General features: G+C 35.8%; 1 protein-coding gene across 5 annotated transcripts in view; it reads right to left on the bottom strand.

Moving 5' to 3' along the window:
• The window catches only part of BABAM2 (BRISC and BRCA1 A complex member 2), a 450,034-nt gene that overhangs the window by 341,468 nt on the left and 96,432 nt on the right, over positions 1–12,134 (bottom strand). For all 5 annotated transcript variants that reach the window (XM_032239490.1, XM_032239488.1, XM_032239489.1 and 2 more), the window contains exon 4: positions 8–102. In XM_032239490.1, the coding sequence (XP_032095381.1) occupies positions 8–102 (95 nt within the window). The remainder of the gene's footprint in view (positions 1–7; positions 103–12,134) is intronic.

Raw genomic sequence — 12,134 nt, 5'->3', positions numbered from 1 at the left:
TGCTCACCTGCAAAGCTGAGGGGTCTGGCAGGAATTCAGCATCCTCTCCAAAGATAAAATCAGGAGGCAACTCTGGGTATTGGGCATTGAAAATGATATCCCCTGAAATAAAAGAAAATGACAGGCCCTTTTTATTTCTTTTCTAAGTATAAATATTCTGAAGACTGTATCAGAAAAACTTCTAAAAGAAATTTATATTAGCTTAAGAAAAATATTTGAAAAGCACTTTCTGGATGATTAATTCTTCAAATAAACTGATTTTTTTTTTTTGAGATAGGGTCTCACTTTGTCACCCAGGCTGGAGTGCAGCAATGCCATCTCGACTCACTGCAGCCTCGACCTCCCAGGCTCAAGTGATCCTCCCATCTCAGCCTTCCCAAGTAGCTGGGACTACAGGAACATGCCACCATGCCTGGCTAATTTTTGCATTTTTATTAGAGACGGGGTTTCACCATGTTGCCCAGGCTGATCTCAAACTCCTTAGCTCAAGTGATCCTCCCGCCTTGGCCTCCCAATGTGCTGGGATTATAGGTATGAGCCACTGTCCCTGGCCTGATACCTTTTTTTAATTTGATATCCACAATGAGCAATTAAAAAAGCTTTATCTCCAAGTACATTATAAACATACATATCCAAGTAGAAAAGTAGAAGCAGGCAAATCCAAAATATGTGCTGATTATTTTTACAGGTAACATAACCAATCATTTTCTGCTAATTAATAAGCCTTTATGAAGACTGATTCTGTATAGACATAGTCCTTGCCTTGCAGAAATTAAACATACATACCTTTGGTATAATGGAGATAACATTTGGCTTACAGTTCACAAAACCTTAGATTTATATCCACAAGGTCTCCTCATTATTTATCAACTCAAGTGATCTTGAGCAAGTTTTAACTTCTTTAGACTTCAGTTTCTTCATCAGTAACAAGGAGATATAATAGTACTAAAATCACAGATTTGTTGTGAGGATAAAAAGAGACAGCATGCCTAGCAAGGTCTGGCATATAGTAAGTTCTCAACAAGTGATAAAGGGAGTATTACTGTTGTTTCGAAACATAAGACAAATTTACAAAGTCTCACTAGCAAATTTATGTTGCAAATTCTTGTTTCTTTTCTGAAACCTTCTATAACTCCCTTTTATGCCTCTGCTCATCCTAAGAATCAGCTCTTATCATTATGCTAATACTAACAAGTAGATTAGTTTATTGACAATGTAACACACATATTGAGTTGTAATGTGGAAAAATATGTATACTTGTGTACATGTACACAACCTCTGTACACATACATACAGCTTTATCTATCCAATCTTTTTTACTGCTTAAACAATATCTATATAATTATATCCAATTGTAAGCATTCAAACTTCAGTTCTTATTCGAGTCCTTAAATCTCTACGTACTAGGCATTTCAATGTCAAACTCAGCAAGTCTAAAAGCATGCTCATGGCTGTCCCTTTTCTCACTCCCCTCATTCCTTGATTCCATGCTGAAATTTTGGTGTCATCTCCAACCTTTCATATATCCTATATGCTCATAGAAAACAAGTCATCTCAATTTTTCCTCCAAAATGTCATTCATATGGATTTTTCCTACTGTTAACAGCCCCTTCCAGGCCCAGATCACCTAATACATATATTCACTCATCCATTGAATAAATATTTAAGCTTTGCCCAAGGCACTATGGTAGGTACTCAAGATCAAACAAACAAAAAACCCTGCTATTAAAAGCTGACACACTAAAGAAACTCAGTCATCATCTTACCTTTTAAAATGGTCTTCTAATACCAGCTGCCCTCCAGTCCATAATATATATTATCACCAAGTAAATATATATATATATATATATATTTTTTTTTTTTTTTTTGAGACGGAGTTTCGCTCTTGTTACCCAGGCTGGAGTGCAATGGCGCGATCTCGGCTCACTGCAACCTCCACCTCCTGGGTTCAGGCAATTCTCCTGCCTCAGCCTCCTGAGTAGCTGGGATCACAGGCACGTGCCACCATGCCCAGCTAATTTTTTGTATTTTTAGTAGAGACGGGGTTTCACCGTGTTGACCAGGATGGTCTCGATCTCTTGACCTCGTGATCCACCCGCCTCGGCCTCCCAAAGTGCTGGGATTACAGGCTTGAGCCACCGCGCCCGGCCGGTAAATATTTTTAATGTGCTATTTTGTTCCAAAATGTCCCAACTCGAGAAACTTACATGAGTTTCTAATATCAAATGGAGTAAGGGCAAACTTTTCAAACTGATATTTAAAGTCTTCAAAAATACTATGGTGCTACCTATTTATCCATCATTCTTTATCTACAATCCAGTCTTTCAGTCTTTTCTCTTTTTTGTTTGTTTTTTTTTTTTTTTGAGACAGAGTTTTGCTCTTTTTGCCCAGGTTGAAGTACAATGACATGATCTGGGCTCACCGCAACCTCTGCCTTCCGGGTTCAAGCAATTCTCCTGCCTCTGCCTCCCAAACAGCTGGGATTATAGGCATGTGCCACCATGTCTGGCTAATTTTGTATTTTTAGTAGAAACAGGGCTTCTCCACGTTGGTCAGGCTGGTCTCAAACTCCCGACCTCAGGTGAGTCCACCTCGGCCTCCCAAAGTGCTGGGATTACAGGCAATGAGTCACCGCACCTGGCCCAAGCCAGTCTTTTCTTCCAGTCTATATGATCTGTTCAGTGCCCTCCAAATACGATGACACCAAATACTATGACATCTCTCTCCTTGCTCAGTTCTTACCTTCCTTTACGAGCCCACTAAATTGTCTCTCGCATGAAGCTTGCCCTAATAAATCCAGAACACACAGATCATTGTTACTTCTGAAATTAAAATGCTGACTGGTTATGCCATTCACTTGAGTATTTAATTGTAAGTAGTCTTATATTGTTTTATTGTTCGATTAATTTTTAAAAATCGTAATAAACACAAGCTACCTGTGAGATACTGTGATACATACTGTGTCAATACAAAGATAATTATCATCAAGGAGCTTCTGTTTAGTGAGGGATATAAGACATAGATCCAGAATCACAAATACACAGTAGTGCAAGGTAAGTACATATAATTGATCTTCCTAATTATACTGTAAGCATCCAGAAAACAGATGTTTTTATACTTATTTAATGTTTCTGACAGGGCAGAGTATATCACAAATATTCAAGAAACACTCAATAAATGAAAGAAATTCTATTCTCTGTACTGAATGTCTAATTGCTGAAAAAATCTTCAATGAAGAATAAGGCATTGCAACAAACATATGAAAAAACCCTCAAAATCACTAATTATCAGGGAAATGCAAATCAAAACCACAATGTGATTACCACCTTACTCATGCAAGAATGGCCATAATAAAAAAAAATCAAAAAAATATTAATAATAGATATTGGCAGGGATGTGGTGAAAAGGAACACTTTTACACTGCTGGGGGGAATGTAAATTAGTACAACCACTATGGAAAACAGTGTGGAGATACATTAAAGAACTAAAAGTAGAAATACCATTTGATCCAGCAATCCCACTACTGGGTATCTAGCCGGACGAAAAGAAGTCATTATACAAAAAAGATCTTGCACATGCATGTTAACAGAAGTGCAATTGACAATTGCAAAAATATGGAACCAGCCCAAATGCCCATCAATCAACAAGTGGACAATGAAATTGTGATATTAAAATAAAACACACACACACACACACACACACACACACACACACACACACACAATGGAATAGTACTCAGCCAGCCATAAAAAGGAACAAAATAATGGCATTTGCAGCAACCTGGAAGGAACTGGAGACCATTATTCTAAGTGAAGTAACTCAGGAATGGAAAACCAAACATTGTATGTTCTCACTCAAAAGTGGGAGCTAAGCTTTGAAGATGCAAAGGCATAAGAATGATATAATGGACTTTGGGGACTGAAGGCAATGGGAGGGAGGAAGTGAAGGATAAAAGAATACATGTTGAGTACAGTCTACAATGCTTGGGTGATGGGTGTAACTGAATCTCAGCAATCATCACTAAAGAACTTATTAGGCCAAATATGGTGGCTCACACCTGTAATCCCAGCACTTTGCGAGGCCAAGGCAGGTTGATCATGAGGTCAGGTGTTCAAGATCAGCCTGACCAACATGGTGAAACCCCATCTCTACTAAAAAAACACAAAAATTAGCCAGATATGGTGATGCATGCCTGTATTCCAGCTACTCAGGAGGCTGAGGCAGGAGAATTGCTTGAACCTGAGTGGTAGAGGTTGCAGTAGGCCAAGATTAGGCCACTGCACTCCAGCCTGGGCAACAGAGCAAGACTCTGTCCACCATCCCCCCCAAAAAAGAAATTTATTCATGTAACAAAACACCAACTATTCCCCAAAAACCTATTGGAATAAAACTAAAAATAAAATAAAATGTGAGAAATGCAACATACACACATACAAATAAAACTAAAAATAAAATATTTTTTATTTAAAAAAAAAAAAAGAAGTCATAGCAAAGTCACTCCTGGAGCTTTCTGTAGGGAAAAAGTTTAAACAAGAAAATGTATCTTTCAGCAGACAGGTATAAAATTAAATTCTCAAAAGTAGTACAACAACCACCTCTCACCCTGCCCACTATCATCATTTCAGATGATCAATTGTATCAATGATAAATTATAAAATTCAAAAGTTCTAACTGTAAGACATTAACTCAGCCTTGGCTAAGAAGCACAAGTAGAGACTAATGAATGTCCTGATTACTCATTCTTTCAAATATACCCAGCAAGCATATTCTTTAGAAAGGAATATACTTTAGAGATGTGTTTTTAAAAGTTTTTAAAAGTATGGGGACTTTTAAAATGGGGCATTTACGGCCAATTGATTTTTGACAAGGGTGCCAAGACAATTAAATGTTGGCTTAGTTACTTTAGAAAAAAAATCAAAAAGTTAACAAGCAAAGGTATCAAAGTTTTGAAAAATGCCAAGTTGGGATCTATTGTGCTTTGACATTCTAAAAATAAATAACATGCTAAATTCCAATAAAAGAAATTTTATCACTTTTGCTACTATAGAAGAATGGCTGCATTTTCAAGTTCTCAAAGGAACACTGTTAGTAATAAATATTTCCATACTGGTAAACACTGAAAAAATCTACTTAAAGGGTATCCATTCCAGCTGATTCTATTCAACATTATACTGGAGGCACTAGCAAGAAGCATTTGGGAAAAAAAAAAAAAGATACACAATAGAAAAAAGACACATTGGAAACAAAAAATAAAACTATGTCACAGATGACATAAATCATTCACGTACAAAATCCTAATGAATGCATATAAACAATGAGAACTAATAAACAGCTTCACCAAAGTTTAAAGATACAAGACAATGTACAAAAATCAACTGCATTTCCGTACAATAGTAATTAATGATCAGAAAGTAATTTTTTAAAATTCCATTCACAAAGAGATCAGAAAGAAAAAATACTTAGGAATAAACTTAACAAAAAAAGTATAAGAATTGTACACTTATTGTGTACAATTGTAGACGTCTTCCAACAACTACACAACATTGCTGGAAGACATTAAAGAAGGCCTAAAAAAATGGAAAGACATCTCACGTTTGTCAGTTAGAAAACTTAATATTGTTAAAATGGCAATACAACTCAACTTGATCTATAGATCCCAAGCAATCCCTACCAAAGTCCTAGCTGGCTTCTTTGCAGAAATTGACAAGCCAATCCTAAAAACCATATGAAAATGCAAGGGATCCAAATAGCCAAAGAAATCTTTAAAAAATAATTTGCAGGACTGCTCAATTATCAAAGTTATTGCAAAGCTACAGCAACGAAGACAGTGTGGTGCTGGGATATGGATAAGAATAGAGATCAATAAAACAGAATTCAGAGTCCATAAATAAACCTTCACATTTATGGCCAGTTGATTTTTGACAAGGGTGTCAAGACAATTTAATGGGGCAAAAAGTATTTTCATCATCTCACACTAATTAGAAGAGCTACTAACAAACAAAAAAATAACAAGTATGGGTGAGGACATGAAGAAATTGGAATCTCTTGGAAGTGTTGGTGGGAATGTAAAATGGTGCAGCCACTATGGAAAACAAAGTGGTGATTCCACAAAAAAAATTAAAATTAACCTATGATCCAGAAATCTACTTCTGGGTACATACCTTAAGTAACTAAAAACAGATTCTAAGAGATATTTGCATACATCTGTTCACAGCAGAATGATTCATAATAGCCAAAGAGGGGAAGCAACCCAATTGTCCACAAACAGATAAATGGATAAACCAAATGTGATGTATATATTTACATACATATAACATTATTCAGCCTTAAAAGGAGAAAAAATTCAAAACATGCTACAACATGAAGACATTAAGTAAAGTAGTCACAAAAAGACAAATACTGTAATGACTCCACTTACATGAAACACCTAAAGTAGTTAAATTAATAGAGATAGAAAGCACAAAGGTAATTGCCAGTGGCTGAGGAGAAGGGAGAATGAGGAGTTTTTGCTTAATGGGTATAGAGTTTCTGTTTTTCAAGATGAAAAAAGTTCTAGAGATTGGTTGCACAATGTGACTATATTTAACACTACTGAAGTGTACACTTAAAAAATGGTCAAAAATGGTTAATAAGGTAAATTTTGTTTAGTATATTTTATCCCGATTAAATGGGTTTTTAAAGCATCTTTTCAACAAATGGTGATGGGACAACCAGAAAGCCACAGGCAAAAGAATGAAGTTGGGCCCCTACCTCATATCATGCAAAAATTAACTCAAAATGAATCAAAAATCTAAGTAACAGCAAAAACTACAAGATTCTTCAATGAAACATAGTAATAAATCTTTATAACCTAGGGTTAGGCAATGCTTTCTCAGACATGAAACCAAAATCAAGCAACAACAACAAAAAATAAGTAAATTACACTACATCAAAATTAAAAACTTTGGCCTTCAAAGGATACTATCTAGAAAGTGAAGACGATCCACAGAACAGAAGATAATTTTGCAAATCACAGCTAATAAAGGACTTGTACCCAGAACAGAGAAAACTCACAACTCAACAATATAAAGGCAAATACCCCAATTTTAGAATGGGCAAAGCGTCTGAACAGACATTTCTCCAAGAAGATATACAAATGTCAAGGAAGTACACAGAAATATGTTCAAGATCATTAACCAACAGTGAAGCGCAATCAAAACCACAGTGAGATACCTCTTAATTACCCACTTTCATGGCTATAATCAAAAAGACATATAATAACAAGTGTTTATGAGAATATGAAGAAAACTGGAACACTTATACACTGCTGGCATGAGTGCAAAATGGTGCAGTCACTTTTGAAAACAGTCTGGTAATTCCTCAAGAGGTTAAACATAGAGTTACCATCTGACCCTACAATTCTATTCCTAGGTATATATATTTATATTCACCCAACAGAAGTGAAGACATGTCCACACAAAAACTTGCACACTGTTTGTACCAGCAGTATTCACAATAGCCAAAAAGTGGAAACAACTAATGTCCGTCAACTGATGAATGAATAAATTGTGATATTATACATATAGCAGATTATTCAAATTTAAAAAGTACTGATATAATACTCCAATGTGGATGAGCCTTGAAAACATTAAGCTAAGTGAAGAGCTAGACACAAAAGGCTACTTATTGTATTATTATTGTATGAATCTATTTATATAAAATGTCCATAATATGAAAATCCGTAGAGACAGAAAGCAGATTAACGGTTGTCAGACAACAGGGAAAGGGGGAATGGGAAGTGACTGCTAACTGATACAATCTTTTTTTTTGTGGTGATAAATATTTTCTGAAATTAGTGTTGATGGTTGTACAACTTCGTGACTATACTTGTAAAAAGCCACTGAATTGTTCACTTTAGAGGGTAAACTACACAATATGTAATTATATCTTAATAAAGCTGTTTTTATTTTTAATCTCACGCAAAAATTTGTCCCACTTTAAAGAAATCTGATTTTAAATAAATTACAAAGTGTTTACTGAATAGTTGCAGTACAGTTTCCTTTTCATAAATAAAATCGTATTGAAAATGCAATGTGAAAAGTTCTGCATTTAAAAGAACGTTGCAATGAGCCCTTTATGAAAGTAAAGAATACTTTTTAAGATGAATACTTGCAATGATCTTTATTTTTAAGGAAGCTTACCAAATGTGTTCTTTTAATGGACATGACTGGATAATGTTAAAGACAGACTTTTAAAATTTTTAACTATTATAGATATATAATGCTGTACTTATTTATGAGGCACATGTGATATTTTGATATAAGTACATAATGTATAAAGATCAAATTAAAACAATTGTGATATCCATCACCTCAAGCACTTATTTCTTTGTGCTAAGAAAATCCCAATTCCACTCTTCATTTTGAAATACGCAATAAATTATTGTTAACTATAGTCATCCTATTCTGCTGCCAAACACTAGATCTTAGTACTTCTATAGCTGATTTTTCAATAAATTTTAAGGCGGCTAACCAGTATTTGAATATACAATAAAGTTTCTTTTTTTAAGGAAAAGATATGTACTAAAAAGGGTGGAGTTTACTACATTATATATAATAAAAACATTATATGAATATTTTTCAAAACAAAGAAGTTAGCTTAAATAACTTTTAAAATCTCACACACTTACATTCCAGAATTTCTCAAGCTCCTACCTTCAACCTCAAAGAACTATGAAATACTTTGCCTCAATACTCTATAGCCTCTTTGAAATAAACTGTGGCATTGTTCTCTTCTACGGAGAACAGTCACTAAATCAGTCAAGAACATTTATTAAAAACCCACAACACAGAGATGTACATACTGGACACCTGGGGAGTTATATGGGAAGCAGAAAACATAGTACCTGACCTTAAGGCAGAGACGGTAGAGAAAAGACCAACACAAATCATACAGAAGAGCAATAACATCACATTTCCTTTATTTCACCCTGGAGAAGATGATATGAACACAGAGTACAGATTACTTGGACACTGCTTACTCTAACTTTTCAGAAAATGGGAGTGTAGGCAGGAGAACAAAGAAATAAAAGTAGGATCAGAGGTGATATAAGGTGAGGTTTAAAAAAGAAAAAAAAGGAAGAAGTGTAAAGACCACCTAACAACAAAAGAATAGTTTCAAGTCTTATTTTTTATTACTCCCTGAAACTTGCCAGGCTATAATAGTGGGACCAATAGGGGCAGAAGTTCCTTCCTTTCAAAATGCACATCAACAGTGCTTGATAATATGACACATACACGAAATCACAGAAATTTTAAATACAAAGTAGATTTTATTTACATGCTTGTGCCTTAGCAGCTGACAATTTTTAGAAGGTATCAAGAACTTTGTGGAAACGCCAGTCTGAAGGAGATACTCAATAAAAAGTAAGCTCAAATAATGGAGTTTGTGTCAGTCTATTTTTGTATCACTGTAAAGAAATAACCGAGGACTGGGTAATTTATAAAAAGAGGTTTAATTAGCTCACAGTTCCGCAGGTTATACAGGAAGCACGGTGCCAGCATCTGCTTCTGGTAAAGGCCTCAGCAAGCTTACAATCACGGCAGGAGGTGAAAAGAGAGCAGGCCCATCACAGGGCAAGAGCAGGAGTGAGAGCAAGAGGAGGTGCCACACTTTTTTAAACAACCAGATCTCACATGAAGTCAGAGCAGGAACTCATTCATTATCGTGTGGACAGCACCACCCCATCCATGAGGGATCTATCTCCATGACCCAAACAACTTCCACTAGGCCCACCTCCAACATATGGAGGTCACATTTCAACATGAGATTTGGAGGTGACACATATCCAAACCATTTCAGAGCTTTATGAAAGAGGTGATTCATTTCCAAGAGTTAGCGCTAACCCTTAGTGTGTCCTCACACTGAAATTTAATATCTGTCTGAAAATTCCATTTGCTGGTACTGAGGACTTTATGGGACAAGTTTAATTTCTCTGTATTATTATAGTCCTTCAATTATTTGAAGGCAGTTCTCGTGACCCATCCTGCAACCCCACCAGGAGTCACCTCTTAGCCAGGCTTAATATCCCAGTCTCTTTCACTATTCCTCATCTGACTTGACTTCAATTTCCTTTATCCTTTGGCTCTCTCCTCTCTGAATATGTACAGTTTGTCCATAGCCCTCTTAGAGGATAATGCCCAGCTCTAAAGATAAGACTCTAGGTGTGATCTAAAGAGCATAGAAACAAATAAAATCCATGCTTTAATTTAGGTATTAAAACTCTATTGATAAATGGCATTGCAAGTTGAAATAGCTTTTTTGGCAGCCTCATCAGCGGTGACTCCTATTATGCTTTTTATTAACTAAAAATCCCTAACATTTTTATGTATTTACTACTGCTGAGCTACACATTCCTCTTCTTAACTGAGACAACTAAATTTCAGAATCCATTTCAAAATTTTAAATTTATCTGTATTATATTTCAATATCACTAGATTTACCTATTTACAGTTCATCATGATATTCTTAGATTCTACTCAAATTTTGGGTTGGCACTCCTAACTTCAAATTATAAACATACTGACTAGGCATCCTCCTGGAAATCTCCCTTTATGGCAATTTATAAACAATAAACAATCTTGGGTGGAATAATTTAAACAACAGTATCTAAGCAATAATAATACAAACTTAAACATTCATCACAAGTTTGTCAAGGAACTTGTCAACTGCTTCAGCAATGCAGGCTGCTGTGCCTACAAATTTAAGGATACCACTAATTATTCTATTGCACAGCATACTTTTTACCTTGAGTGGTAGAGTTTCATTTCTAATATCAAGGAAAAAAGACTGTAAGGGATTATTATATCTGAGAGTTGGCGTATTTACATGAATTAGGCATTCAAAAAAAATATCTGTAGAACGAAGGATGGAAGTAGGGGGTGGAGGCTTAAGTCATTTAAGTTTGCCTCCTCTTGTTAGAAGACTTCCTTTTGCCATATCCCTCTCCTAGACTTCAGACCACACTTAATCCTTCTTTGTACTTCCAGTATCTATAGTAGTGCTATGTAATAAAAATAATAATGCAAGCCACATACATAATTTTAAACTTATCAGTAGCCACAAAGAGTTAAAAGAAAAAAGGTGAAATCGGCCGGGCACGGTGGCTCAAGCCTGTAATCCCAGCACTGTGGGAGGCCGAGGCGGGTGGATCACGAGGTCAAGAGATCGAGACCATACCTGGTCAACATGGTGAAACCCCGTCTCTACTAAAACTACAAAAAATTAGCTGGGCATGGTGGCGCGTGCCTGTAGTCCCAGCTACTCAGGAGGCTGAGGCAGGAGAATTGCCTGAACCCAGGAGGCGGAGGTTGCGGTGAGCCGAGATCGCACCATTGCACTCCAGCCTGGGTAACAAGAGGGAAACTCCGTCTCAAAAAAAAAAAAAAAAAGTGAAATAAAAATTATAAACTATATTTACCAGTAAAATTCACCTTTTTCTGTACAGTTATTAGAGTTGTATCATATGCAGAGATTTGTGTAAACACCACCAAAATTAGGATACAGAACAGTTCTATCACTCTCCAATATGTCTTCATGCTATCCCTGTGTATTTCCATGTTCCCACCATTCCCTATTCCTGGAAACCTCTGACCTGCTCTTGGCCCCTTCAGTTTTACATTTTCCAGAATGCCATAGAAATGGAATCATGTAACCTTTTGGGACTAGCTTCTTTCACTTAGCATAAGGCATTTGAGGTCCAGGCAAACTGCTGCATGTATCAATAGCTGGCTCCTTTTCAGAGCTTACTAGTATATTCCATTGTACAGATGTACCACAGTTTTTATATCCATCTACCCAATGAAAGACATGTAGATTATTTCCAGTTTGTGATGATTATAAATGATGCTGCTACAAACATATATGTACACATTTTGTGTGAATGTACAGTTTTTATTTCTAGATAAATGCTTAAGGCTGGATTGCTGTGTCATATAATGAAGTGTATCTTTAACCATAAAACAAACTCCCAATCTTTTTTCCTAAGTGACTATTACATTTAGCATTCACACCGACAATACATGAGAGTTCCAGTTTCTATACATGCTTACCAACATTTAATATGGTCAAATTTTTGTTATTATTGTCATTGATTT

This window comes from Sapajus apella, unplaced genomic scaffold (genome assembly GCF_009761245.1).
Source record: "Sapajus apella isolate SASKATOON/1434 unplaced genomic scaffold, GSC_monkey_1.0 scaffold44, whole genome shotgun sequence".
NCBI classification, from domain to species: domain Eukaryota; kingdom Metazoa; phylum Chordata; class Mammalia; order Primates; family Cebidae; genus Sapajus; species Sapajus apella.
Note: the sequence above shows the minus strand (reverse complement) of the source record. Positions and strands in the feature narration are given on the sequence as shown.